This window comes from Aspergillus karnatakaensis, assembly GCF_047715665.1.
Source record: "Aspergillus karnatakaensis strain CBS 102800 unplaced genomic scaffold BJY04scaffold_3, whole genome shotgun sequence".
Lineage (NCBI taxonomy): Eukaryota > Fungi > Ascomycota > Eurotiomycetes > Eurotiales > Aspergillaceae > Aspergillus > Aspergillus karnatakaensis.
Window position 1 is genome coordinate 883077 of NW_027395715.1, and position 26358 is coordinate 909434.

Here is a 26358-nt window from a genome sequence, read left to right on the forward strand (position 1 = left end):
GACAGACGTATTGCGCCATGGCTCCTCGTGCATATCAATTCAAAAGGTAGTGGACTAAGAGAAGTCCATAAATTAGTCCTTCATACCTTTTCCGCTGGGGAATAAATCCGGACTATAATCAATTCAAGTCTTGCTAGTCTTGCCCTAACACCGCCCCGGCTCGATACGGCCTATCCAGTGTTCTGCAGGTGGTTTGTGTCATGAAGAGAGAAGAGCTTGTGGAAATCTAGACTACTGTATGGTTGCTTTTCCTCATCGACAGCGGGCCTCATTGCCATTCAATGAAACTAATATATTCCTCATACACCGGACTGCACTATTATACATCAATCAAGCAGCAGATTACCGCCGAACAGCCTCCTCCAACAACCCCTCCGTATGCCTCCAAACCTCCCCCGCAAGACCTTGCTCGCGATACTGCCCCAGAATCTTTGCACTCGTCCTAACATCCCCTTTCCAATTCACCAAGTACGCCCCCGCGCCAACCTCCCCCGTGATCCCCCTCGCCACCTCCTCCCCCTCCCCAATCGGCACCCCCGCCCTCCCACTCCCACTCCCACTTCCCTGCCGTTTCGCCGGATACCTCGCCGAACTAAGATGAAACAAATGCCGCTCGCCACACTCCTCCAACCCCACCGAAAACGGCCACAGAAGCGGCCACAGACCGTAATTATACACCGCCGCAATCGGCGCGGGAAAGCTATTGCTATAGATATTCGTCCCGACGAGGCCCGGGTATGCATGGATGAAACTGACAGAGGGGTGGATCTGCGAGAGATGCTCCATGGCCAGGGATGTCATGGTGATAGAATGCTTGTAGGCGTTGAGTAAGGAGAAAGAGTGCTTGAGATCGAGGTCGGCGGTGTTGATGGGGAACTCGAAGCCGCCGCCGTAGATGCTGATGACGCGGCTTGGTGTGGCAGAGGCAGATTCGGATTCGAGGAGTGGGAGGAGGTTCTGGATGAAGCGCATGCGGGTGTAGTAGCGGAGGGCGAAGAGGTAGTCGATGCCTTCTTTTGTTTCTGCGCTTGCTGTTAGTTTAGACAAGACCGAGTCTGGTATGGCTGTAGTACGGAGAGGAAGGAGAAGAGGAAATCGGGTGAAAACGCACCATTCCTACCACCCAGTGAGATCCCTCCTGGCGTCATGAATAGGAAATTTAGGTGTTTCTCCCTCGATAGAATCTCCCTACATGCCTGATCGACGTTCCGCGCGAGCGAGACATCCGCCTCGATGAAGTGGAATTGCCCCTTTGGGCTGATCTCACGCAACTCTGACAGGAATGGCGATGCGCGAGTCTGGCTCCGCCCGACGATATACGCCGTCGGGCTATCCGCGTGCTTCGCTAATTGGCGCAGCGTGCTCTGCCCGATACCGCTCGTTCCACCAACGAAGAGGGCAGTGAGGTTAGGGATTGCCCGAAGAGCAGCGTTGGACGCTCGAACGGTTTTCAAAGATACCATTTCAGATTGAATAAATGCGATTGTGGTTGAGAGTGATTGCGAACAATGAGAAGGAAAGAGGGAGCTGCTGCCGCATCTTTATAATGTTTCGCGGCCCCGCGCATGTACTATGTATGCCGTCATCTCTGATCAAGTGAGTCAGGATCGAAGATGGTCGAAGCTCTGGAATGCGTCCGATTTGTTGTGTTGGTGTGAAAAGCATGGGGGCCCCTTGTTCAGTCCGCTTTGGGATGCGGCTCTCGCAAGCTTCGCAAGATCCCTGTCAGTGGGGCGGAGCTAGACTGGATTAGGTTAGGTTGCAGTCTGGGAGACTGTGTACCACTTTAAATCCGAGAGATCGGAGGATTGCCGCGTTGGATTGCTGGTGGGAGGAGAGTTAGACTTTGTGCTAAACAGATGAGGACTATACCAGGAGTATATACGGGAGTAACGCATTTAGCCGTAAGAGATAGACTTCATGATAAGTTGAACATGGAGTTTGCAATACCACCACGTAAACTGACCCGGGGACCGGCCCCCAGAGTATCCCGATAAGAGCCCCCTGATAACAAGCAACCTTCGGCGGCCCCCGTCCCCGGAAAAGTCCGTCTCCGAACAGTGAACACCATTACCAAGACAACTATAAAACCCACCCCAACACCTCCTACAGTAAAAGCGTGACCGAGACGAGTTTGCACCACACACCCAAAATGCCATCCCTCACAGTAGAACCCCTCACCCCCCAACCAGGCTCCGCCATCGACTTCGGAGCCGTCATCACAAACGCCGACATCGAAAACTTAACAGGTACACCCAACACACCCATCCACACAAAGTCCGACAAAACTAACAACGCCAGACGCCTCCTTCGCCGAAATCCACAACCTACTACACAAACACCTCGTCCTAATCCTCAAAAACCAACACCCGCTCACCCCCGCCGCGCAATACAACCTCACCCGGCTCTTCGACCCGCAATCCACCGTCTACGGGCACGGCAAAACCCTCGACGCAAAGCGCAGCATCCTGCACCCAGACCTGAAGACCATCCCGCACCAGCCGCAGGTCCAGGTCATCGGGCACGGGTTTGTCGAATCTTACGAGGGACTAGAGAATATCACGTTACGACACCCGCACCATAAGACGTTCCACCGGGATCCGATTCCCGAGGAGGAAGATTATGATTACACGCGGTTTTATCGCTGGCATATTGACGCGGCGCTTTACGGGCTGCATCCGCCGCATGTGACGACGTTGTTGGCGGTTAGGGTACCAAAGGGACGAACGCAGACGGTGCGGTATGATGATGGGAGTGGGGAGACAATGAGGGTGCCGTTGGGGACGACGGCGTTTGTGAGTGGGGAGCGGATGTTTGAGTTGTTGTCCGAAGAGGAGAAGAGGTTTGCGCTGGGGAGTCGGGTGGAGTATGCGCCGCATCCGTGAGTTTCTTCTTCCTTTCTTCCATCTACTGAATCCGATATGGTTGTGTTGGCCGAGACTGATAGTGAGACAGATACATCTGGATGTCCCCCTCCCGCTCTCTCCCGACTGGACTAGGGCTGTACAGCGAGGACCTAGAGCTCGAGCCTTCCTCCCTCCCGCCTATTGACCCCGAAAGTATCCAGATCCTGCCGATGGTGTGGAAGAATCCTGTTACTGGGAAACCGGCGCTGCAGATCCATCCGTCGGCGGTGTGCAAGATCCATCTTGCGGATGGGAGTGTGATTTCTGATCTGAAGGAGGTGCGGGAGATTGTGTATAAGTTGCAGCGGCCGGCGATTAGTCCGAAGTATGTGTATGCGCATGATTGGGAGGAGGGGGATCTTGTTTTGTTCCATAACCGGGGCGTGCTGCATAGTGTGGTTGGGGCGTTTGGGGAGGAAGAGGTGAGGTTGTTTCGGCAGTGTAACTTGGCGGCGAGGGAGGGGGTTGTTGCTGCTTGAGGGTTTAGAGATTTGGCGTACCTACCTCAAGTGCTCGTAGGGGGTGTGGTGACTTGAGTGGTTAGACGGTTGGTATAGAGTATGTTATATGGATATGCTATGATTAATGAAATACATGATTTGCTATCTGCATCGGAGTGGAGGTGTCACTTTTTAGGGTCTAGTATGTACTCTTATAGCTTTTTGTGAAGTAGCGGTTCGTTCTTAGGGCTGAAATATCCCGTATGGATTATCAAGGCGCCGAGGACCGTGCTGTTATAGGAGGGAGGCATGTCTATCTTAACCCTAGTAACTTCTTATCAACTTATTCTATACTTATTCTGTGGTTTAACAACTAAAGTATATGACTAGAACTAGCCATAGTCAGTATCAAAGTAATCCAAGTTAACAAGTCTCAAACAGACGCCCTCCTCCCAACGCCCATCCCCTCACCTCCCTGCCCCTGCCCCGACACCACCTCACCAGGACGCCCCACCTGCAACCCCCACTCCCCCTCCCCAATCCTTCTCCCACAAAACCTCACCAAAACCCCCACAGTAGCCGGTCCAATAATCGTATTCAGCAAGATCGCCCACACCCCAGTGATAAAGCCGTCCTCAGTCACATATGCCGTCTCATTATATCCGATTTCGATGATCAGAAGGCCGATTTCGCCGCGCGCTACCATCGCAGACCCTAGAAGGAGTGCTGAGAGCCAGGTTGTCGTCCTATTTGCATTTCGAGTCTCTGCGTTTTCCTGGCCCGGGCCGGTCTGGTCGGTGTCGTCGATTTGACTCTCCTTCTTACGAGAAGATTTACAATGTCGATGCTTGCGACTGCGAATTCGGGCTGAGCAAGAACCCCATAGGGGGACCCAGATACCGACGACAAACTAGCAATAAGCAATCAGTGAGCACGGAGCATAAACACAAATCCAAGATAATAATAATAACCAAAACCAAAGACATACCTTCCCAACCACCATCAGCAGCGTATAAACAACGCCCCTCCAAACGCCCCTCCCCGTCCACAGATCCAAAAACGGAATCGCAAAGCCAATGCTCGCGAAAAACAACGGCTCCATCAGATATTTTTGCACATCCACAAGATACCGCTCGAAGGTATGCACGAAGGTCGGGCTCTTATGCTTATCCCTCTCTCCTTCCTCGCGGCTCATAACCACAAAGGGCCCGTCGGGGTGCTTGCTGGGTAGGTATGTGAGGAATGTACCGGCTAAGAAAGCGCCAAAGAGGACGGATGTACCGGTGTATGCGGCGATGGTGATGAATGCCGAGAGGGAGAGGATCATCAGGATGATGTTGGAGATGTGGTCGAAGCGGGCGAAGTGGTGTTCAATAAAACAGCGGAAGAGGGGCGCGAAGAGGTATTTTGTTGCTAGCGGGGTTATCAGGGCCATTGCGACTGAGGCGACGATGGGGCGGCCGATGAGCCAGCCGAGGTTTATGTTGGAGTTTCCTTGGAGTTGGTTGAGGTTGCTGATGACGCTGAAGATGGGCGGTTAGCATCTTTAGTCTCTACCGGGGTTATATGCGCCACCAAAGTCGGGCATGGAGTAGATTAGGGCTCCCTGCGAACCTTGCCATGACAAGCCCGACTACGTCGTCGATGACCGCTGCGCTGACTAGGACGGCGCCAACTCGCGTCTGCGCGAGATTTACGGTGCTAGAGGCGGAGGAGATCACCGCGAATGTCGTTCCTGGTGGTATAAGCATCGATCCTCAAAGTGTGGGGAGGTCATACGTACCAAGAGAAGTCGCTGACAGCGCAGCTCCGATGATGAACGTTTCCACAGCACCTAGACAGTAAGCTTCTGTACATATATCCCGATACGCAACAGCCTCACCATATCCAAACCCAAGATAGAGAAGCAAGTAAGAAAGACCAATTGGGAAGCACACGCCCGTGGCTGCACCGAGCATACTAAGCACCAGATTCGCCTTGAGAAGATCAAGGCGGGCGCTGAGACCACCTGGAAAAGATTCCATTAGTACCACAGTCACACAATGGGTATGCGGTTGAGAACCTTCAAAAATGATGAGAATCAAACCAACATAGCCGAGGGAGAGGAAAGTTCTCTGCCAGTCCATCTCGAGAATATCAGCGAGTGGTTTCCCGTAGATGATTCCCACGGCTATATGGCCGATAATGCCGGCGCGGATGATCTTTGCAGAGGCCCATTCTGCCAGGGACAGGAAGAAGAAGAATGAGATGATGATTAGGATCTCGACGACTGTGGCTTGGTTAGGAACGGACTTGAATGTTGTCAGAGGGTAGGGATTCGACGTACTTCCTGGCTCGTGGTAAGGAAGAAAACCGCCCGCCATGGCAGAAGAGATGAAGTATGCTGAAGACGTAAAAATAGGTAATGCAGAGTTATTGGATTCGAGAACTTTGAATGCGACATTTAAGGTTTGTATGACGTGGTATAGAAGGTAAGGTTGGTTAGTGACAGGCCTGGAACAGCAGCTACAGCAGCCCTTTGTGGTCAATTGGAGTGTGCAGAAATCCACGCTTGCCTGGCTACTCTTTAGTCTAGCAGTAACTTTACCGGACTACCATAGTAAAATTCCAAGAGTTAATCAATGCTGGTGTTCTTGAATTAGTAGATAGTTAGTGGTGTGGGGCTTAATCCTTGTGTAACATCCATGCGTGGCCCGCAACCTTATTTGGTCTGTGAGTATACACCTTACGGAGTAGAGGCGTGGCAGGATACCTATTCCTGTAGCTGTGGATGGGCGTAGAAGAATTTATCGACTAAAATTTAATACCATAATTTGTGTGCCGTACCATAGTACTCCAACCCTACCTGCGAATCCAACCCAACCCATCATCAATCATGCGAGATATAATATAATATAGTCACAAGGTACCCCATCCCCCAGAATATAACTCGATTATAACTACCAACCTACTTCGCCAACTCCATAGCCAACCGACTCTTCCCGCGAATCCTCCCGCCATAAACCGCCAACACCCACGGCACAAGACACAACGCCGCCCCAATAGCGCCCAGCAGACTCGACGCCTCCGGAAAGCCCAGATTATTGAACATCGCGTTCGTCACCAGCGGAAACACGCCACCAAGCAGATTCCTGCAGCAGCTCTGCGCCGCAATCGCACTGCTCGCATACCGATGATACGTGTCCGCCAGGTAGTTAAACACGGCAAGGTACACGGAGAAGATCCCCATTGTCGCGAACGCAATTGCGATCGTCGGGCTGATCCAGTGCGTTGTGGGCGAGGAGGTCCAGCCGAACCAGAAGAGGCCGATGGGCATGAGGATTGACTCGATGCAGACGAAGTAGAGGCGTGCTTCGGGGGTGCGCGGGAGGAGGTTGAAGCGTGTGGCGAGCTTTTCTTGGTAGATGCTTATTATGGTTATGATGATGGCGCCGGTGCACATTGCTATGGGGGATTAGTGGTTGGGATTCTGATTGAAGTGGAGGTTGGTGGGGACATAGGACATACAGGTGAATACGGCACCGGTTTGCTCGAGATTGAAGCCGTGGTTTGTGCGGAAGACGAGCGGGATGGAGCCGAATTGGAGGTACAGCACAGCCCAGCTGAAGGAGACCCAGAGGGAGAAGAAGAAGACGACGGGTTCGGTGATGAGCATGTCTGATCTCGTTAGTGTCATTCACGTACAATGAGTGAGAGGGGGCATACGGAAAGGACGGTACAGTGAGATGCTGATCATCTGGAGTAGAGATTTCCTCTGCTCATCAGCCTTGACTTTCCACCGTATCCGGCGGAGATGAGAATTGTCTCCGATAAGAACGCCGTAGTGCCCGGCGTTCTCGAGCTGCTCGTAGTATTTGTTCAGCGCGTGAGCCTTTCGACTCAGTAAGACGCTGCCACGAGTCTCTTTAAAGAAGAAGAAGATAATGAGAACAAACACTCCTGATACTATAGCATGGGACCAGTAAATCCAGCGCCAGGAGGTATGCTGCACGATGACGCTCGATAGCAACGGCGCCAGTCCAGTACCGAACAGAGCTGCTCCAGCAAAAAGAGCCATAGGCGTGTTGCGGTCCTCTGCGTGGTAAATGTCGCTGATCACACCACCAACCATAGTCGAAAATGTTGCTGCAATCCAGTCAGTAAATATCCGATCAAAAGACGAGATTGTCACATACATCCGCCCACGCCCTGGAAGAACCTCGCAACAAGAAACCCCCCAAACAACCTCGTCCCCCCACAAGCCACAATACACGCAACAAACAGCACACCACTCGCCACGAAAATCGGCCTGCGCCCATTGATCTCTGAGAACGGCGCCAGCACCATCGGCGCCAGCGCAAACCCAATACAGAAGATCGTAATCCCCAAGTTGTACACCACAGCACTGATATCCCAGTCCTCCGTCAACGGCCCAGACGCGGGCGTGATCTCACCAGCCGAGTACCCCGCAAGCATAGTAACGACGCACGAAATCCAAGTCATCATCGACTTGCGCCATTTCGGCCACAGAAAGGGCGAGATATATTTGTCGAGATTGGGTGCTTCCGGGGCCGGTGATTGGCCTGGGCCTGGTGGTGCGGTAATCCATGGTGTTGGCAAAGGCGTGTCGAGTTCGAGGTAGAGATACTCGATTTCTTGTGACGCGGCGTCGAGCTTCTTTTCAGACTCGTATGGGAGGGGAGTCGGTGGGGTGGTGTCGATTTGCGTGGAGCTCGAAGCGCTCGAAATGGTGGCCATTATGGACGGGTTTTCCACCGGTTGTCAAATATGAGTCCTCGAGCTCGGTGCGGGTGTGAGAGAGGTCTAGATTTTGGGTGTTGAGGCATGTTTGGGGAAGGCGTGTGCTTTATAAGAGAGAGGTCTGTGACCCAGCTTCTAGTTTTCCGGCATCTTTGCCGAAATTTGGAGAATTGCAGATCGTGGTGATGCGTCGTGTTGTGGATTCATGATGTGTGCTTGTCGGATAATGGATAGTAGACTGTAGAGAAAGCATGTACATACACGATATGGAGATGGCTCAGTCATATCATAGATCATAACCAAGCTATGTTTGATGCTCCTCATTGCATTGTTCGTCAAAGGATCATTAGAACTCCGTGGCTGTATCTCGCCCCCAAAAGAGGAGCTGAAAAAAACTCGATAAGAAAATTGGAGAATTCCCCACTCCGCGAGCTCCCCCGAATTGGAGAACCGTGAGTCACGTTGATACATCATCTGTTTGTCAACCACCTTCTAATAAGCAGCCAAGATGACCTGATTATGAAGTTGATGTTCCGGTCGTATCGGTTGGCAGGCCGAACTGGACTCCAGGCCGGCTTTCGTGCCGACGTAGGCTTTGGCTGCATCCCATTGTCCGCATTATACGGCCGAGAACACTATCCAGAGCCTAGAATAGGCTTTGAATTAACAGGTCGAGATAAGAAAAGGCTTATTCATTCAAATCTACGTATGGATATAAATGTACGGCAATGTTTTGAGGGGTTGAGTGTACTCGATGAACATACAATCCATTCTAAGATAGGCGAGGGAGCATCAACCCGATAATAATCTTCTTTTATTCGTAATCAATTCTATCCAAGTTATTCGTTATTTTGCATTTCAAAAGAGACGGTCTATGACAGCAAGATATTATTCTATTAGTGACCTACTCAGTCGCCTTGGGCCGGACCTCAAGATGACTGAGGTCATGAGCACCCTGGAAAGTCTCGGTGATCTCCTCGAGGCAGCCTGCAGCTGCGGCAAAGAAACCCAGGAAACTCTTGCTGGGTGTAATGACACGGCTCAGGTATTCCGGATGGAATTGGACACCGACATACCAGCGGTGGTCCTTGATCTCAATGACTTCCATGCGCTTACCGGATTCGTCTCGTCCAATGAAGGAGAGGCCGGCCTTCTCAAGCTCATCCACAAGATCCGGGTTCACTTCGTATCGATGACGGTGACGTTCCCAGATCTCCTTCTTGTCGGCGCCGTATAGTTGGCGAAACTTTGACCACTCTGTACCCTCTTGGAACAGGGTGGGTCGCTTGCCCAATCGCATTGTACCTCCCATCTTGGTCTTGTCGATTTCGGGCATGTAGACGATGGCAGGCTGTTCGGTTTCCTCGTTGAACTCGGTGCTGTCGGCGTTGGTCATCCCGCAGACGTTGCGGGCATATTCGATGACAGCTACCTGCAGACCCAAGCAGATTCCGAGGAAAGGAACGTTCTTTGTACGAGCCCACTCCGCACACTTGACCATACCCTCGGTACCGCGCTGACCGAAGCCACCCTTTTCAATGTTAGAGCGGAAATATAATGAACTGATAGAGGAACATACCGGCACGAGGATTCCGTCCGCCGTTGAGACGGAGTGCCAGGCCTTGTAGTACTCGGCAGGGTTGACTGACTGGTGCTCCTCTTCTAGATGGGACGACTCAACCCAGACCAGGTTCAACTTCTTCTGACAGTGCATGGCAGCATGTTCTAGCGCCTTTGTCGTACTTAAATAGGAATCGTGCAGGCTTGTGTACTTTCCAACCAGGACAATAGAGACTGTGTCGAAAACGTGGTCCTGGCTCATGGCAAGACCGTGCCATTTCTGCCACATGATCTTGCCCTGCTCCACGTACTTGGGCTCGACGTGTATTGTGTTGATTTCGAGAAGCTCCTTGACCGTGTTAAGGAACCCTTGTGTTTCGAGGAGGATGGGGACTTGATATGTGGTCGACACGTTGTGAACGCCGACGACCTGATCACGCTCAACCTGGCAAGTGTTGGCGATCTTACGGATGGTGCCCTCCTCCAAAGGAGTCTCGCAACGACAGGCAATCAGATCAGGTCGAAGACCACCACTGCGAACATCGCTGATAGCCCGCTGAGTAGGCTTGGTCTTTTGCTCCGAGCCAATCAAGGGCACGTAGCTGACGTGAATCTGAAGGAAGTTGGCCTTGCCGACGCGTCGTTGTAGTTGGCTCATAGCCTCGACGAACGGCGCACTCTCGATATCTCCGACTAGAGGTGTATTAGCGGCGAAGACATGCAATAGTCTGGCCCAGCTTACCAGTTCCACCCAACTCAACTAGAAATTGTTAGTAAAGCACGTTGCGAAAGTACGGGAAACATACTGATACAGACGTCAGGCTCCCTGCCAGACTCATCGATAGGAACACGAGCAACTCGTTCAACCCACTATCCAGGTTAATACCCATGTATGCAACAGACAGACGAAACTCACGTTCTGAATCTCGTTGGTGAGGTGGGGGACGATTTGCACTGAACAATCAGTCATGTCCACACAGTCCACTCAACCAAACGTACCGGTCTTCCCAAGGTAGTCGCCCCGACGCTCCTTCTCAATCACATGTTGGTAAATCTTTCCGGTTGTGATGTTGTTATCCCGGCCGAGGGTGACACCCAGATACCGTTCGTAGTTTCCCAAGTCCAGATCGGCTTCACCTCCGTCGTCCAAGACGAAGCATTCTCCGTGCCTTTGATACGTCAGATTATGTGGGAGGGATGGTGGCGGGGGACAAACTCCAAGGGCTACAGGAGTCAGCCAGAAACATTTGCAATGGGTAAGATAGGTAAGGTATGACTCACGTTCATAAGACCGGCATCCGGGTTCAAGTAAGGATCGATCTTGATACTCGAGACGGACAAACCAGCAGTCTTCAGGAGCAAACCGCAGGAACTGGCGATGATACCCTTTCCGACGCCGGAAATGACACCACCGGAAACAAGGACATACTTCATCTTGACGAATAGGAGGATCAATGGCGGCCTTCCTGGCGAATACCAGGGAGGTAGTAAAAGCTCAAAAAAAATCGATACGGGCTGCCGATAACCAAAATTCCCTCACCGCTTGGAAAAATCTGGGCAGAATTTTCGACGTGGGGTGCCTGTTTTAGGCAGCTTACTGCCTGAGGCAGAACTACCCCACAGCATACAGAGTACCCGATCGCCTCAATCATAAGCTAGCACTCCATAGTTACTTTACGGAGTAATGAAAGACTCACTAGCTTGCTCACCCAGAGATGAGCGATTTACAACTTATTAGACCCAGATGCTGACGTACTTTGATGCGAGCTGACCCTATGCCTCTCGGCTATGAGTTCACATCTCGGCTACCAACTCTCTAGAGAGCAATCCCAATCCCCGCATAGCAGAACACCATGATGAGTGATGTTTTGTCAAGCCGGAGTAATTTCCCGGAGCGATGCTTAGAATGTCAAAGCCTGGCCTCGTTTAGTCGCATCCCGTCGCTCGTGTTCGTGGGTTATAGGCTATTCAGCATCTAGCTGCAGCGTTCTTGGCGTGGTCAAAGCCCGGCCGTCAATACCCTCAACATCTTCAATATCCATCATTCGACCCGGGCCTACCGTCAGAGCCGTGCAGAAACCATCATGTACTCGAGCTATATATTCGGCGTGAACGCAGCTCTTTGCGATATTTATCAACACAACAACAACCGTACAACGCAACTACCCAACAGATTTACAAGCAAGTCTTTAATAAACACTCAAATCTAAACATCCGTTCGGTCTAAAAAACTTTGAATCAATCCAAAATGTCCACTCAACCACTCCCAACCTCCATCCGCGCTCTCCTCCAAGCCGACCCCAACTCGCACAAGATCACCCTCGTCCAGCGCGAAGTCCCCACCCCCGACGCCTCCAAGAACGAGCACCTAATCCGCGTGCACGCCGCCTCCCCCTGCGCCGGAGAACTCAACTGGGCCAAGTTCGTTAACATCCCCGGCAAAGAAATCATCACCTGTGACGATGTCGCCGGCGTAGTCGTCTCCGCCCCATCTGACTCGCCCTTCCAACCGGGGTCAGAGGTCTACGCCCGCACAAACTACTGGCGTCCTGGATGTGCGCGCGACTACACGATAGCGACCACTGATGAACTCGCACTAAGAGCAAAGAACCTCTCCTGGGCTGAAAGCGCCGCGACGCCGCTCTCTGCCGAGACAGCCTGGCAGGCGTTCTTCACGCATGCTGAGATCGGCGAGTTCGGGAGCAGTGCGTGGAAGGGCAAGAGGATTCTTGTTACCGCTGCGGCGGGCGGTGCCGGTGTCTGGCTTGTCCAGATTGGAAAGCTACTCGGTGCGGAGGTTATCGGGACTGCTGGGCCAAAGAACACGGAGTATCTGAAGGGTCTTGGTGCTGCCGAGGTTCTGGATTACCATACGGTTGACTTCAAGGCTTGGGGGAGTGAGGAGAAGAACAAGGTCGATCTTGTTATTGATTGTATTGGAGGGAAGTCGCTTGAGGATGCGTGGTGGACGCTCAAGGATAACGGGACTATCATTGGGATTGTTCAGCCGCCAATTCAAAGGAAGCCGGAGGGGTTGGAACTTCCAAACGTCACTGATAAGTACTTTATCATGACGCCTAATGGAACGGACTTGGAGGAGGTCACTAAGTTGATTGAGGCGGGCAAGGTCTGGCCCGTTGTGGACAGCATCTGGTCGCTGGAGCAGTTTGAGCATGGATATGCTCGGCTGGAGAGTGGCCATGCTCGGGGGAAGGTTATCTTCGACTTGACCTTGAATGTTCCCAAATAGTCTGTCATCTTTTCCAATGACACTAATGTGACAGTCAGCTCAATTATCTGCTTTGCTTTAGCTTTAGACTTGTAATTTACGACTAGTACGTACAATCCCATCTATTTATATAATATACTTCTCTTCGAGTTTTCAAACTATAAACAATTGCCTAGATTCCTATCACTCAGTCCGATATACTAGCTTGAAACTAATAGACCTGATAATGAACATGAAGGAAGCGAAACCCCAATCTCAAAACAGACCACATCTCTCATTTCTTTTCCTGATACTATTTACTTTTGAGCCAAGAATAATCAAAAACAGAACAAAAGAAAAGAACCCAACACTAATACCTCACCTACCTTAAATGCCATATCATGTTTTTACATTCCAAATAACCCAGCAGGCAACATCAGCACCACCGCAAGAGCATACCATGAACCCCATCAAGGCCTACACTATATAACCTCAGGATACATCCATCCCCACCCAGCTGCCAACCAGAAAGGTAGCTTAAAACTCAATCTCAGAAGAACTACATCTCATCCATCTCCGGCTCCTTAGGCCCCAACACCTCATCCACACTCCCTCCCTTCCTCGCCTCATCCCGATCCGCTTTGACCTAAGCCCCAAATATTAGTATCAGTATCAGCATCGGTTCAGTGTCTTTCCTTCCTTGAGCAGATAGCAGATAATCCGTGTTAACCCCAACCACCCCCAGCGACCGTTCCAAGGTTAACTGACCAGCCCCTAGCCACAAACAAGAGTGCAGTGCATTACAATCCCCGTTTTCATTCTTGAGAGAAATGGAATAAAGGTAGAATGTGGGAGGGGGGCATACATCAGCCTCGCTCTGCGTCGCGCTGGTCTCCTCCCAGTCCCTCGTGGCATGGATACTGGTCCTTTTCTGCGTCATGGTTGGCTCAGTGCCCGAGTCATCAGGGAAAGCCGAGTTCACAGCGAAGTCGTCGACTTTTGAGGTCGAGTGGACTTGGGGTTTGTTGTTGTTGAGGGTGCGGGAGGGGTGGTAGGAGGAGATTGGGAGGATGCGGCGGATTGCGGGGGTTGGTTTGAAGGATTGGGAGATTAGGTTGTACATTTTGGGTGTTTTCTTGCTTTAATGATGGTTTGATTGAGTTGATAATGATGGCTGGAGTGTTTGTTTGTTTGGATGTTTGTGGGGGGGAGTGCTGGGGTGTGGTTGCGGGGGTTTATATACCAGGTAAGGTCGTGATGTCATGTGGCGAGGGAAAGTTTATTTGTCTAATATCATAATTATACATTTATTGCTTCATATATATAATCCGTATATAGGAGGTATTATGCTGCCTTAGTTAATACCAAGGCAGTTGGCGTAGTATGTGACTGTGGCGGGCCAGTCGGAGAAAATGGCCTTGACGCCGACCTTGCGGTAGAGAGCATCAACGATGCGGTACATGTCACCATCACCCTTGACAATGTCGGCAATGGTGGAGATGTAGTACTCGCCAGCTTCGGCAGCCTGCTTAAGAGGGCCGGAGCGCTCTAGAGACCAGGTGATGATGTCGAAGCCAGCCTGCTTGGCGGCCTTCGCATAGGAGGAAGGAACGATCTCACCCTCGGCAGAGGTGTTGAGGAGAGCGAAAATGGGAGGCGCCATGATGCGGACACCTTGCTTGTACAAGTTGGTCATGTTGGCGACAGCTTGCTGGTAGCCTTCAACGGTGTCAACACGAGGGTCGAGGTAGACGGCCTGCTTGCCGAAGGTTGGCTCAGCCTTGACCCAGTAAAGGATGTCGTCCTCGAGGAAGGACTGAGGCCACACGCGCCACGGGTTGATGCCAGCCTCCTTGTACTCATCGATGAGCTGCTGAGCGTAGTGCTCCTGGGTGTACTCGCCCTGGAAGGGCATCTCAACCTCAGGGGTCTTGAGTTCCGGGGTGAACTGCAGACCCAGGCTGTCGGTGATCTCAATGAAGGTCTTGTGGTCGATGGTGGTGGCGCAGTTGTCATAAAGGGTTGTGCGCCAGTCAGGGCCACCGTACTGGTATTCCTCCGGGGTGGTCGCGTTAGGGTTGGACGAGTCCATCTTGGCGCAAAGGGACAGGAACTCCTCGTGGGTGATGTCGGAGGTGCAGCACTTGGCTGTGGCCTCGGAGTCTTCCGTTGCGGGCGAGAAGGGGGTAGTGCATTTCGCGGCGAGCTCGGGGATGGTGAGGATGTTGGTGGTGGTGTGCAGATCGCACTGGGAGTGACGGCAAACGAGCTGGCGATCGCTAGTGAAAGCGACGTCGCACTCCAAGACACCGGCACCCATGCGGGCACCGGCGTAAAGACCCTCACGACTATGCTCGGGGAATTGGACGGGGCCACCGCGGTGGGAAATGGAGAAGAATGGCGCATAGCGGATAGGCTTCTCGGAGCAGGAGGAAAGCTCATTCTTGAGCTCGCTCTCCTCCATCTGGTCAACGAGCCAGAAAGGACGGGGGCCGACCTGGATGTTGGTCACCGCAGGGGATTGCGGCTTGCAGGCAGGGGCAGCAACGGCAACGCCGGCTGCGACGAGAAGTGAAAGAGCATGCATCTTGACCCAATTGACTTTGCTTTCTCCGAAGCTGAGCTCAATGGAAGAAAACATTCGCAGCAGGGAGCCATGACGCCGGTATTTATGCTGATCAGATTGTCAACTTATCTCGACCGGAACTCTTGGCAGCAGCACACATGCAGGCAGCGGGGAATGTGATTGGGATGCATTTCCAAGCTCTTGATTGCGGAGATTACCGCCCCAAAACGGCCAATCCTGCGCCTATCTTTTCCCACGTTGATCCCTGCCAAAGCGGTCCGAAGTCATGTCAGCTCGGGCGATGAAGTCAGACAATTCTCTGGAGCTTCGTTTTGTCTTGGCACAGTGGAAAACCTTGAGTTGGAGATGTTCCTCGTAAAGAGGTGGAGTTGACAACGATGGGCAGATGGCGGGATCCGGACGCGCCATTGGTACGTTCTTTGTTCCTGTTGATCCGGCCTTCCCGCGTAGACCAACGTCGAGCTTGAAGGCGTTCACAAATCAACAAAGACTCGAGCTTGGAGGTTCGGAGTAACTGCGAGCGCCCAGCTGTCCGAAGCTTTCCAGTTGCGCCGCCACGTCAGGGCTCAGGCACCTCGCAAGATCCCAAGCGATCGACTTTCTCAGCCAATCGGGGAGAAAATCCCCAGATAGCGATGCTATAAAAGAGGGACAATCGTGATCACACGTCGAGCTGATCCAAGTTCGAGAAACAACTTGTTAAGAACTTGTTGAGGTCGCATTGAGGCCCTTTTGTCCTGACACCTATTTTGCAAGGTACGATCGTGCCACGGAAAGGCCAAGGCAGGATTCCAAGCGAACTGAGCGCGAAGTAACCTCAAGTTTTCGTCGAATTTCAATGAGGGTAATCCAGGAAGCGTTCAGACGACGATATCGCACTTCGTAAGAAAGCTATGTCGGCTATTTATAGAAGGCTGATCGTCGAGATCGTCTTGGTCGCGTGCGAGGAGGCAGAGGTCGCGGAGCTTTTGCGAGAGATCAAGTTCAACAATATCTAGCCCGTTCAAATGGTGGACTCTTGTGTGGAGATCACTTGTAGCTTATCGTGAAGTCGTGAGGAATCAAGTCCGAGGTGATTTGATGCGGTGGCCGTTGTTCTGATGCGATTCGTCGTTGTGGGTTGATATGTGCCGGATTGAGATGAGCCGGACCTGTTCGACGCTGACATTGTGAGTTAGTGAAATAACTGGCCGGGCAGAAAACCATCAGAGTACCTTCAATCCAAAGCCAGATAATGAGCAGCCCTGGAGCTACAGGGTAAAGACAATGTAAGGTGGTGTGTTGCAGATGTGAGGTTGAGGGGAAGTTGCAGATGGATAACCTGCAGGTGACTCAAGACAAACAGATCAGACCAGAAAAAAGAAACAGGCACACAGATCCTCGAGTCTCAAAAGCAAACAATTTCATTGGGAATCATAACATCCTAAACAAGTCATTTATATCTAAGCAGCGTCTAACCTAGGCGTTGGCTACCTTCACTTCACTCCGCTCGACATGTTCAATTTCCAGTGCCTTGAGCTCCGTCACAGGAGGTGTAATTTCAGTCGGCCAGTACTCTACCTTGCCGCCGCTCTGGATGATATTCGTGCGGTCCAGAACATTGCGACCACGGGTGTACGGGTCAGTCTTCCAGTAGTTCACGCGCAGCTGCTCAATGAGATCTTCACGCTTCGTCTGGATGGCCTTGACCTCATCTTGCTTCTTCTCACCACCGGCCTTGATCCATTGTGATGTTGCGCGGAGCAATTCTTCGCCGATCTTGAGACGTTCTGCCTGCAGGGCGTCTCGTGTGGCTGTATCTTCCATCAAAGCATTCTCGCCCTCGACGGGCTCCTGCCATTCGTATTCCCAGTCTTCCTCGCCGCCAACTTCCTTGGGAAGCTTATCTGCGTCGATGAACTTGACGAGGTCTTTAGCACCGTATGTAAAGTGCACCTTTGATACTATCACGGGGTCCATCCAGCCCTTAATGACTTTCCAGATACCTGCCGGGGTTAGATGTGGGTGTTTACGTGTATAGAATCTGACGTACCAGAAAAGACCCACGGGGCGTTGTGGATAAGCATATTTCCAAGGGACTCGGGATAGTTGTCTTGGAAACACTCGATAATAAATTTCACGGGGGCGTATTCCTACTGTCATCAGCGTGGACCATCACTGACCGTGCAATGGTGCATACCATGTTAGAGAGAGTAAACCCGGTCATATCAAAGAGGATGGTCTAGATTGTCAGTCGCATCATAAGGAAGTGAGCGGCTGTACATACCACTGTGTCTACTGGCGGCTTAAGCAATAGCCGAGTGGTTTCGATAATGTGAAGAATGAACCGATTGATGGATTCGTTGCTCTGCGCAGAAGGCTTGTGCAGTTTGACACGAACAATCCCAACCGGGCGCCCTTGCTTGTCCTCGCCATGTTGGAAGCACTTGCCCATGCGCATCTGAGCAAGGAAGCCTTCAGCGTCCGTGGCAACCTTGCCCTTGGACTTGTCCTTTGACTCGTGGAGAGCCTGCAGCTCGGTGTTCAACAGAACCTTTTCGTCGACCTTAATCGTCTTGATCCGCCATAGCATAGCTCGTAGCATCATGTTGAACGACTTGGCCACATCGAACTTGCGGGCGCGCAGGAAACGCAGCAGCAATCCATCCGGGTTGTCATTCTTCGCCGTGCTAAGCAAGCCGGCGCGCAGCTCCTCCGCGGTAGTGTCATGTAGAACGTCCTTGATGGATTTGATCTCGTTCGCGGTCATGCCGGTCTCTTTGAGGATCTGGGACAAGTCTGCGGTGAAAGCACCCTTTCCGCTGGCTGAGACAAGAGTGTCGGTTCGCTTCAGAGAAGCCTTGTCGGTCTTGTCGGCCTCGCCGCTTTGTCCATCTATATGCTGCTCAGGAGCGCCGAGAGAAGAAGCATCAAGTAGCACAAGGATGATGTTCCACATCTGCTGCAGTTTCCCCTCCTGCTCCAGGGAGAGGTTTCCAAGCCATCCGGGCGGGGTATGACCAACGTAAGCCATGATGGGCGCGTGTGAGTCGACAAAAGGTGTTTAAGATGGGATAAAGAAAATAGTATGGTGAGGGAAAATGGGTGACAGGACGGAGGGGACACTAATATAGAAGTTCTTTTAAGGCTGCAGGTCGAGGCACTCAATTTAATCTAAATTGAGCTGAGCGTTGGCGTGCGAGAGCACAGACGAAGCATTTGCATATGAAACCAATTTCCCCGCTGACAGGATCGACGAACCTCGGATCTTCAACGGCACAAGGACACCACACGCACTCTCTTGAGTCTCTTGCAAAGAGATGTTCATTGAAAGAATGTCCGCCTCAGGGGGTCTGAGTCGAAAGTCCCAAGCCAGCGCTAATTCGACGGCGTTCTCCAGGCAACCAGTCGAGAGCTCTCCTTTTCACTCCACCCCTACGATCAGCCTTTGCAAGGGCCGCATTTCCGCCTAACGCTGAGGCAAAAACGAAAAAGGTTCAGTAGCGAATGGACCCCGGAGTTGGTCCCAGCTTGCAATCTAGGGAGATTTCGTCCAAATGGCGGGGCACTGCTGAGCCTTGGGTGAGTCTCGCTTCTCAATCCTACTCCTCACTTACCCCCTCTCAGATCACTGACCGTTTAGTTCATGATTGTCAGAGCCTTACAGCGAGAATGACGATGTTTTTCGTTTACCCACCACTCGCGACTCTTTCCCGATTGATTTGTGTCTCCAACGCTTACCTCCTTCGGCCCGACTCGAATCCATATGGCGTCGATGTACCTTGATTAGCGTTCCACCACTACAACCCATGCAAGGCATTTTTCCGGGTCCAATGATAAAATCTTTATTTCACGATTTATTGGTGGGTGTGCTGCAACAGCAACCTCGGCGCCGTGGCCAGCCTTTGCCATGTGCGTCGGAACGGCTACAGAGAGAGGAGTGTTCCTGCTCTCTGTCAGAACTACTCGGCCTGCCAACACCTCAATAACTATATCTTGCCCCGATATGGCTTCCAAATCCGAGTCGGCGCGCATGGCTCGGAACTCCAAGCGCAAACTTGTTCTTTGGCTAAAGTGCATGCCGTTAAGCATATGAAGACCGAGCATTGGGGATCCAAAATCGAAACTGTACGGTCAAAAAGGGGATCACTGATCGCCTTCGCATAGGTGGCAAACTACGTCGATTATGGCATTATGCCATATGGCTATGCTTTGCATATGAGATATAGCTCAATCTGGTCCCGCTGCCAACCTGAGCGCCCATGGTAGCTGATCGACCGCTGGTCAAGTGACATCCGCACTCCAAGCTAAAATATATTGCGGAGTATGTGGGGAAAAGGGCGAGCGCCAACTGCCCAAGAAGTTAGATACCCTGATTCCGCATCCATACAAAGAGACTTGATATACAAAGAGACGATGATCTTTCAAGGAGTTGGTCTATATTAGATCATTATCTCGCAAGGTTCACCATACGCGGTGGTTTCTCTGCGAGGGAGTACCAACAACGTGGTTCGCTAGCGCAGTCCTGACACGGCAGATTTGTGTAGCATAGTACCGAAATCCTGGTACCAAGCTTCTCAAGTACAAGGCAGCATAGTGCCTTAAAACTTGTCGTCCGTTGTAGGCGGCTTTTTGTTCGAGACATCATGAAGTTGGTAGTTAGATATGGAGACAACCAGGAAGCCGACGCTGATGATGCTCGGAAATACTCCGCATCCGCCGCCTCCTGGCATTTTGACGTTTTTCACTGTTCTCCAGTTTCATCCATCGCCATTCGCAGCAGTAACTCGAAGCTTTATAGATGAATCTGTACACCACCGACAAGGTTTATCTAGCACTGCGGTAGTGGTTGCTTTTTCCTTGAAATGGTCAAAAAAGCAACGCGTTCCTACGAATGCGATCGGTGCTCCCGCACTTTCGCCCGTCTGGAACATTTGCAGCGCCACGAGCGATCGCGTATGTACATACTCTTGTCTCTACTGCAACTGGAAACTCACTGACTTAGTTAGATACCAAGGAAAAACCATTCGGCTGCGATAAATGCCCCAAGTCCTTCACACGTAAGGATTTGTTGGTCCGCCATGAACGCTTGGCCCACAGTTCAAGCCCGGTAGCACAAACCCCGGAAGCGACCGTCACGGCTTCTACTCAACAGGTCTTTGATGGTCTCAATGTGCTGGCATCTGCAGTCACAGATCATCCATTCACACCGACCGGCGGCGTCGACCAGACAATCTTACCTGCGACGCATGGGACATTCTCTACAGCACCGGCGCCAGAGCCAACTCCCTTCAGCGAGCCCTTTGCGTATGAAGGGGATGAATTCTCTTCTTTTCTAGATAGCATCCCCTTACCAAGTCATCCTTACTCACCAACATATCAGCCACTTCCACTGTTCCCTCCGCTGCAATTTGATTCAGGAGCAGGATACCCGTCGGCTCTCAGCAGCCACGGAACTACGACGGCACACAGCTCAGTGCTGCCTCGCCATGGGACACAGTTGCCATCATTACAGCCAGAGGAATCCCATCCTCCTTACAAGTCTCGCCCGCCCAAAGTTCCGATCGCGGTAACTACGCAATGTCGTGATCGGATTGTGAGCGAGTTGCAGGACTATGCAAACGTTGTTCCAGATCAATCTATTCCGTCACGGCATGCGCTGTCGCGGTGCCTCACGGGGTACCTTACAGGATACCATGACCATTATCCGTTTCTTCATATACCAACGTTCAACATAGAAGCGTGTCCGCTATATCTCGTCTTGTCTATGGCGGCTCTGGGCGCCCAATACTGCAGAGAGCATGACACAAGCATGAGCCTGTTCCGAGTGGCCAAAGCTGTGACCTTGGAGCATATACGTCGGAATCTGCAATGGAATGGAAATCACGATCAGTACCGCATGACAGGCCCCCCCAACCAAAGCCAAGATATTCTAGAGACGGTGCAGTCCGTCCTGATGCTTACGTCAGTGTCGTCTTGGTTTGAGCATTACCCACCACATTACGAAGCTCTCTACATGCGTAGCCTCATGGAGACTTTGATGCGAAAAAACGGCTTGAATGAGCTTCCTCACCAAGATGGGTCATGGGAGAGTTGGATACGGAACGAAAGCGCAAAGCGAACCAAGTTGATTGTCTTCTGCTTCTTCGGTATCCACACTATTGTCTTTGACCTCCCCTCGATGATCTTGGCTGAAGAAATCATGCTCGATCTTCCATGCACAGAACAAGAATGGACAGCTCCTACTGCTGGTCAATGGATCGAATGCAGACAGCATCTTCGAGGAAGCCCTAAAATACAAGATGCCCTGAACTCTCTTTTTACTCGTACTCCGGGTACAGGAGGGCAATTGGAAAGCTTTACCTCCCTCGGAGGCTACGTTCTGATTCATGCTATGATACAGAATATATGGCTTATCCAAAAAGCTTGTCGTGTTCCTGTGTGCAATACCACTTGTCTATCGGCAGCTCAGGTAGCATCGTTGGAACAAGCACTAGAAAACTGGTGCCAATGCTGGGAGCGCAATCAGGAATCCTCGATTGACCCGTTCAATCCCAATGGCCCGATATCTTTCACCTCCACAGCACTACTGCGGCTAGCATACATCCGACTCAATGCTGATTTCAGCTCCGCCCGGCGTCTTCAAACTTGGAACCCCGATGAGATTGCTAGGTCACTGCGCGAGAACCTCTCCGTACAGAGAAGCGATCGATTAACGCGCGCCGCGTTGCATTGTGCCCACGCATTAAGCACGCCTATAAAACTCGGAATTAACTACGTCGCGCGCACACTGGTCTCCTCATGGTCCAACCAATATGCGCTGTGCTCTCTCGAATGTGCCGTCCTGCTTGCCAAATGGCTTGAAATCGCCACCGTACCGAATCCCGAACCCAGCCTTACCGAGCAAGAGACAAAGCTCCTCGAGTTTGTGATTGAGATGGTCATGGAAGCGCAGCATGGTGTGTCGCGATCGTGGCTTTTAGCGAACAATACTCGTCTGAGCGCAGTCGTAACAAGACTATGGGCGCGATTGTTCACGGCAGACTATATCTACGAGCTTGTCAATCTGATTGGCCGGTCGTTGAATCGCTATGCAGATTTGCTTGAACAAGTCCACATGCCATGAGAGCCCAGTTATCACAAGCCCAGTTTCACAATCTGAATATCAGTTTCGCAGGCTGCATCCCTCAGCGTGTGAACCCTCTTATCGAACGGCGAATTGTACCATACATCTGGGCCTGATGCTTATCGGTTCTTGCGATGCGCCAGAAAGCAGAATACTCAGGGAAATGCTACAGCTAGCAAAGCTTATGAGCGAGAAACCACCTCATGTCCTGCCAAGGCCAATCAGATGTAATTTGCTCGAAGGCTTCTCGTTTGAAGGCTTTCGGTGTGCGCTTCAAACGAGAGCTACCCGAGGAGAGAACGAATAGGAGTTTTCGAAAGGACATGCAGTGCGAGGGGGAAGTGCGGGAACGATCTGGAATACGAGCATGAGAACGATGCTTCTGCTTATCTTGGTTTTAGGAAACCAGTATTCTTGAGAGTCTTATTAAAGGCATTTCCTTATTTCCTGGATGACCTCAACTTGAGCTTAGCTTTGGGCTATTGCACATGCAAGATGAAAAATTCCAAGTCGTTGATGTCCGGCGGAGCAAAGTTCAGAGGTAGGCATTGTATTCCCTGTTAGATATATGCGCCAGTGCTGATGCTATTGGTGATAGAGGACGGCCGCATCGAGGTCAAGGTGGACTCGACGGCGTGTAGAGCTGTCGCTGAACTCATTGGTGCACCGCCCCCAGATGAGCTCTTAGTTCCACCTTCATATGACGAGGTTTTGAGATTTCAAACTTCAAAGCCCATTGACCTTCAGCTCAACGTCGTTATCCAGGTGGTTGGTAGCCGTGGCGACCTTCAACCATTCGTCGCGCTGGGTAATGAGTTGCAGAAACATGGACATCGGGTTCGTTTGGCAACACACAATCACTTTGCGACATTTATCAGGAATTCCGGATTGGAATTTTATCCAATAGGTGGCAATCCAACCGAGCTAATGGCGTTTATGGCCAAGAACCCAGGTCTGATCCCGCATTTACACAGTCTTCGAGCCAGCGACCTCCAGAGGAAAAGAGAGATGGTGGCCGAGATTCTTGACGGTTGTTGGAGATCGTGTATCGAGGATGACCCGCTTACGAAAAGCCCATTTGTGGCGGAGGCGATCATTGCGAATCCCCCAAGCTTTGCCCATGTACATTGTGCTCAAGCACTAGGAATTCCTGTCCACCTTATGTTCACCATGCCTTGGAGCAGCACGAAGGCTTTCCCACACCCGTTAGCGAACCTGCAGTATTCGATCACCAGCCAGGCATTTGCAAATTATATGTCATATGGGATTGTCGGATGGCTAATGTGGCAGGGGTGAGTGGTTCCTGACACTGAATATTTAGGTAATACTAAGAGACCAGCCTCGGGGATGTTATCAACACCTGGCGGTCAAAGCTGGACCTAGAGCCTGTTCCCGTTACTGAAGGGCCAATGTTGGTGGAGACCTTGAGGATCCCGATCACTTACTGTTGGTCACCGGCTCTCATGGCGAAACCAGCAGATTGGCCAGCGCATATTGGTACGTCCAGTTCACTTCCCGTAGAATTTGCGCTTAACTACTTTAGATGTCTGCGGCTTTTTCTTTCGCGATGCTCCCAATTATACCCCACCTAAGTCACTCGAAGCCTTTCTGCAAAGTGGGCCTGCTCCTATCTATATTGGGTTCGGAAGTATCGTCATAGATAATCCTGGGGGATTCCTGTCAATCATCTTAGAAGCTGTGCGGCTGTCAAAGATACGTGCAGTAATATCTCGGGGCTGGGCCAAGCTGGAAGGCGATTACTTGGACAACGTCTATTATATAGATGACTGCCCTCACGAGTGGATATTTCAGCATGTGTCGGCTGTGGTTCATCATGGAGGTGCCGGGACCACTGCCTGTGGCCTTCGAAATGGCCGTTCGACAGCAATCGTGCCATTCTTCGGAGAGTGAGTGGACCACCATAACGATAACTCGACATACTGATAATGACTAGTCAACCTTTTTGGGGAAACCTGGTAGCCACCTCCGGAGCTGGGCCATCACCAATTCCATATCGGGAAGTCAATGTAGATAATCTCGCTGCGGCTATTCAGTGCTGCCTGCAGCCGGAAACGCAGCGTGCGGCTCGGGATATTGCTTCAAAGATGCAGTACGAGCGCGGAGCTGAAGCCGCTGTTAACTCTTTCTATCAGAATCTGCCCGTCGCTGAAATGCGGTGTGATTTGTTGTCAAACCGCGCTGTCACCTGGGTTTGCAAGTCTCCTAGACTACGCTTGTCGAAGCTTGCGGCGCAGGTCTTGGCCGAGCATTCACGAGTTGATAAGAAAGATTTGCATATGTAAGATGCCGTTCTAAATGCATGCGACAATTAGAATGCTGACGGCATCTCCCACAGATACGAAAGCAAACCGCTCGCAATCGAGAATCGCCGCTGGGATCCTGTCACTGGAGCTACGTCTGCAGTCATTGAAGCCCACAGAAACATGGTCAAATCTGCAGCTGATATGCTCCTCAAGCCATACCAGGAATATCAGGACTCCCAGCGTGGTCGGTCAGAACCATCTAGACCGTCAACATCTCGATCCATGACTGCACCCCCAAGTACTTCGACTCCTGATCTTGAAAGCCCCGCTGCTAGTATATCAGAACATAAACTCCTCAGATACTCAACCGGTCTCCGGGCAATAGGTAATATGGCCGCTGCATCCGCGCTGAGTGCCAGCAAGGTGCTTGGTTATTACGTCAAAGGCGTCATGGTGGACATCCCGCTGGCAACAGCTGAAGGTTTGCGGGCCATACCTCGCCTTTACGGCGAAGAGAAGAAAGACCGTGGCATAATCAAGGATTGGAAGTCTGGCTTGACGGTCGGATCGGAAACCATGTCTCACGGCCTGGTTGACGGGCTGACTGGGCTGATCACCCAGCCCTACAAGGGTGCCAAGGAAGAAGGGGCCCTTGGAGCGGTCAAAGGCTTAGCGAAGGGGACAATAGGAGCTACAGCAGAGGTTGGATCAGGTATGTTTGCTCTCTCTCTCTCTCTCTCTTTGTTATGTTTGATTCGAGGACTTGCTGTTGATGTTCATCTAGCTGCGGTGGGGCTTATCGCGTATCCTAGCCAAGGGATTTATAAGAGTATTCATTCTTCGATGAAGTACAAAACTAGGAAAGCGATTATGAGAGCGTATGATAGGGAGGGACAGCATCTTGCTTTGGCGCTTCGGGGTAGTGTGAATCGGAGTGCGGTGGTGCAGGCGTTTGAATACCATAGACATCGAGGTGGAAAGTGAATGGACCTAGATGTACGCCTGATGTGGGTAATATACAGTCTGTGTACTCGCCTCGGCCCCGGCCCGACTATTGATCCTGATCCGCTTAGCGCCCAGGAGGCTCTTTTATCCTCCCGACTCTCCTGGTTCCTGGATGTGCAGTAACTAACTGTGGGGCCGCTGCCCTTAGTATCATCTATGCACTCTAGAGTATATTCCATCCTTTCTTAATCTTCGACAGTAAGTGAAACAAGCTCTGCAGGGCGGGCTATGTAATCACTGCAAAGTCTGTGGTCAGGAACCTTCCTCTACACATCAGGTAACCTAATCAGGCACCTTTGACTGGAACCGCAACACCTATTCCCTTCATGCCACACTTCCCACTACAGAAATCCAACAATTCACTCTCTTCCTTATCAATGAAATCTGTTTTTCTACCATGAACTCTGTCTCTCATCCTCCTTCATCATCAATTCTTTATCCCGCGTCTCAGGTCCTTGCAAACATCCCCCCCCTAAGCCTTTAAAGACCAGTCCACCTCGCTGGAGTTTCTAACCGTCTTTACGCTCTGCGACCGGAGTTTTC

At 51.5% G+C, this 26358-nt stretch overlaps 13 protein-coding genes across 13 annotated transcripts; 4 read left to right on the plus strand and 9 right to left on the minus strand.

The window, feature by feature from the left end:
* Positions 1 to 342: 342 nt before the first annotated feature.
* Positions 343 to 1463, minus strand: BJY04DRAFT_204873 (uncharacterized protein; the record flags this gene model as incomplete). The annotated part of the gene is made up of 2 exons (XM_073713542.1): positions 343 to 1022; positions 1112 to 1463. 2 exons carry the CDS (start codon positions 1461 to 1463, stop codon positions 343 to 345), a joined length of 1032 nt encoding a protein of 343 aa, XP_073576540.1.
* Positions 1464 to 2096: 633 nt separating this feature from the next.
* On the plus strand, positions 2097 to 3596 carry BJY04DRAFT_178221 (TauD/TfdA family dioxygenase). The gene is made up of 3 exons (XM_073709707.1): positions 2097 to 2249; positions 2302 to 2881; positions 2956 to 3596. The coding sequence occupies exons 1-3, from the start codon at positions 2153 to 2155 to the stop codon at positions 3383 to 3385; spliced, it is 1107 nt and encodes a 368-aa protein (XP_073576541.1). The 5' UTR covers positions 2097 to 2152; the 3' UTR covers positions 3386 to 3596.
* A 183-nt stretch (positions 3597 to 3779) lies between these two features.
* Positions 3780 to 5709, minus strand: BJY04DRAFT_213484 (cation:proton antiporter; the record flags this gene model as incomplete). The annotated part of the gene is made up of 7 exons (XM_073714902.1): positions 3780 to 4256; positions 4335 to 4869; positions 4961 to 5081; positions 5130 to 5180; positions 5229 to 5354; positions 5409 to 5615; positions 5673 to 5709. 7 exons carry the CDS (start codon positions 5707 to 5709, stop codon positions 3780 to 3782), a joined length of 1554 nt encoding a protein of 517 aa, XP_073576542.1.
* A 346-nt stretch (positions 5710 to 6055) lies between these two features.
* BJY04DRAFT_178223 (MFS transporter) lies at positions 6056 to 8541 on the minus strand. The gene is made up of 4 exons (XM_073709708.1): positions 7522 to 8541; positions 7052 to 7471; positions 6854 to 7003; positions 6056 to 6790 (listed from the first exon to the last, which is right to left on the minus strand). Exons 1-4 carry the CDS (start codon positions 8081 to 8083, stop codon positions 6294 to 6296), a joined length of 1629 nt encoding a protein of 542 aa, XP_073576543.1. The 5' UTR covers positions 8084 to 8541; the 3' UTR covers positions 6056 to 6293.
* Positions 8542 to 8631: 90 nt separating this feature from the next.
* On the minus strand, positions 8632 to 11301 carry BJY04DRAFT_178232 (class I glutamine amidotransferase-like protein; the record flags this gene model as incomplete). Its single annotated transcript, XM_073709709.1, has 6 exons — positions 10928 to 11301; positions 10563 to 10815; positions 10453 to 10516; positions 10389 to 10406; positions 9666 to 10339; positions 8632 to 9617 (listed from the first exon to the last, which is right to left on the minus strand). Coding segments are annotated over exons 2-6 (1433 nt in total), but the record flags the coding sequence as incomplete, so codon positions are not given.
* BJY04DRAFT_178233 (CTP synthase) lies at positions 10793 to 11301 on the minus strand (the record flags this gene model as incomplete). Its single annotated transcript, XM_073709710.1, has 2 exons — positions 10928 to 11301; positions 10793 to 10870 (listed from the first exon to the last, which is right to left on the minus strand). Coding segments are annotated over exons 1-2 (193 nt in total), but the record flags the coding sequence as incomplete, so codon positions are not given.
* A 517-nt stretch (positions 11302 to 11818) lies between these two features.
* BJY04DRAFT_76856 (NADP-dependent oxidoreductase) lies at positions 11819 to 13014 on the plus strand. Its single transcript, XM_073721034.1, has one exon. The coding sequence runs from the start codon at positions 11895 to 11897 to the stop codon at positions 12894 to 12896; it is 1002 nt and encodes a 333-aa protein (XP_073576546.1). The 5' UTR covers positions 11819 to 11894; the 3' UTR covers positions 12897 to 13014.
* A 116-nt stretch (positions 13015 to 13130) lies between these two features.
* BJY04DRAFT_178237 (uncharacterized protein) lies at positions 13131 to 14051 on the minus strand. Its single transcript, XM_073709711.1, has 2 exons — positions 13720 to 14051; positions 13131 to 13500 (listed from the first exon to the last, which is right to left on the minus strand). The coding sequence occupies exons 1-2, from the start codon at positions 13975 to 13977 to the stop codon at positions 13414 to 13416; spliced, it is 345 nt and encodes a 114-aa protein (XP_073576547.1). The 5' UTR covers positions 13978 to 14051; the 3' UTR covers positions 13131 to 13413.
* Positions 14052 to 14167: 116 nt separating this feature from the next.
* On the minus strand, positions 14168 to 15466 carry BJY04DRAFT_76864 (glycerophosphodiester phosphodiesterase family protein). The gene has a single exon (XM_073721035.1). The coding sequence runs from the start codon at positions 15439 to 15441 to the stop codon at positions 14209 to 14211; it is 1233 nt and encodes a 410-aa protein (XP_073576548.1). The 5' UTR covers positions 15442 to 15466; the 3' UTR covers positions 14168 to 14208.
* Positions 15467 to 15781: 315 nt separating this feature from the next.
* BJY04DRAFT_178239 (uncharacterized protein) lies at positions 15782 to 16719 on the minus strand. The gene has a single exon (XM_073709712.1). It carries the CDS (start codon positions 16645 to 16647, stop codon positions 16471 to 16473), a length of 177 nt encoding a protein of 58 aa, XP_073576549.1. The 5' UTR covers positions 16648 to 16719; the 3' UTR covers positions 15782 to 16470.
* Positions 16720 to 16818: 99 nt separating this feature from the next.
* Positions 16819 to 18728, minus strand: BJY04DRAFT_178240 (CRAL-TRIO domain-containing protein). The gene is made up of 4 exons (XM_073709713.1): positions 17708 to 18728; positions 17621 to 17662; positions 17474 to 17573; positions 16819 to 17426 (listed from the first exon to the last, which is right to left on the minus strand). Exons 1-4 carry the CDS (start codon positions 18452 to 18454, stop codon positions 16900 to 16902), a joined length of 1416 nt encoding a protein of 471 aa, XP_073576550.1. The 5' UTR covers positions 18455 to 18728; the 3' UTR covers positions 16819 to 16899.
* Positions 18729 to 20285: 1557 nt separating this feature from the next.
* Positions 20286 to 22895, plus strand: BJY04DRAFT_228501 (transcription factor domain-containing protein; the record flags this gene model as incomplete). The annotated part of the gene is made up of 2 exons (XM_073718856.1): positions 20286 to 20376; positions 20430 to 22895. 2 exons carry the CDS (start codon positions 20286 to 20288, stop codon positions 22544 to 22546), a joined length of 2208 nt encoding a protein of 735 aa, XP_073576551.1. The 3' UTR covers positions 22547 to 22895.
* Positions 22896 to 23041: 146 nt separating this feature from the next.
* On the plus strand, positions 23042 to 25794 carry BJY04DRAFT_204881 (uncharacterized protein; the record flags this gene model as incomplete). Its single annotated transcript, XM_073713543.1, has 7 exons — positions 23042 to 23087; positions 23145 to 23838; positions 23886 to 24043; positions 24090 to 24453; positions 24501 to 24845; positions 24903 to 25522; positions 25595 to 25794. The coding sequence occupies 7 exons, from the start codon at positions 23042 to 23044 to the stop codon at positions 25792 to 25794; spliced, it is 2427 nt and encodes an 808-aa protein (XP_073576552.1).
* Between the last annotated feature and the right edge of the window lie 564 nt (positions 25795 to 26358).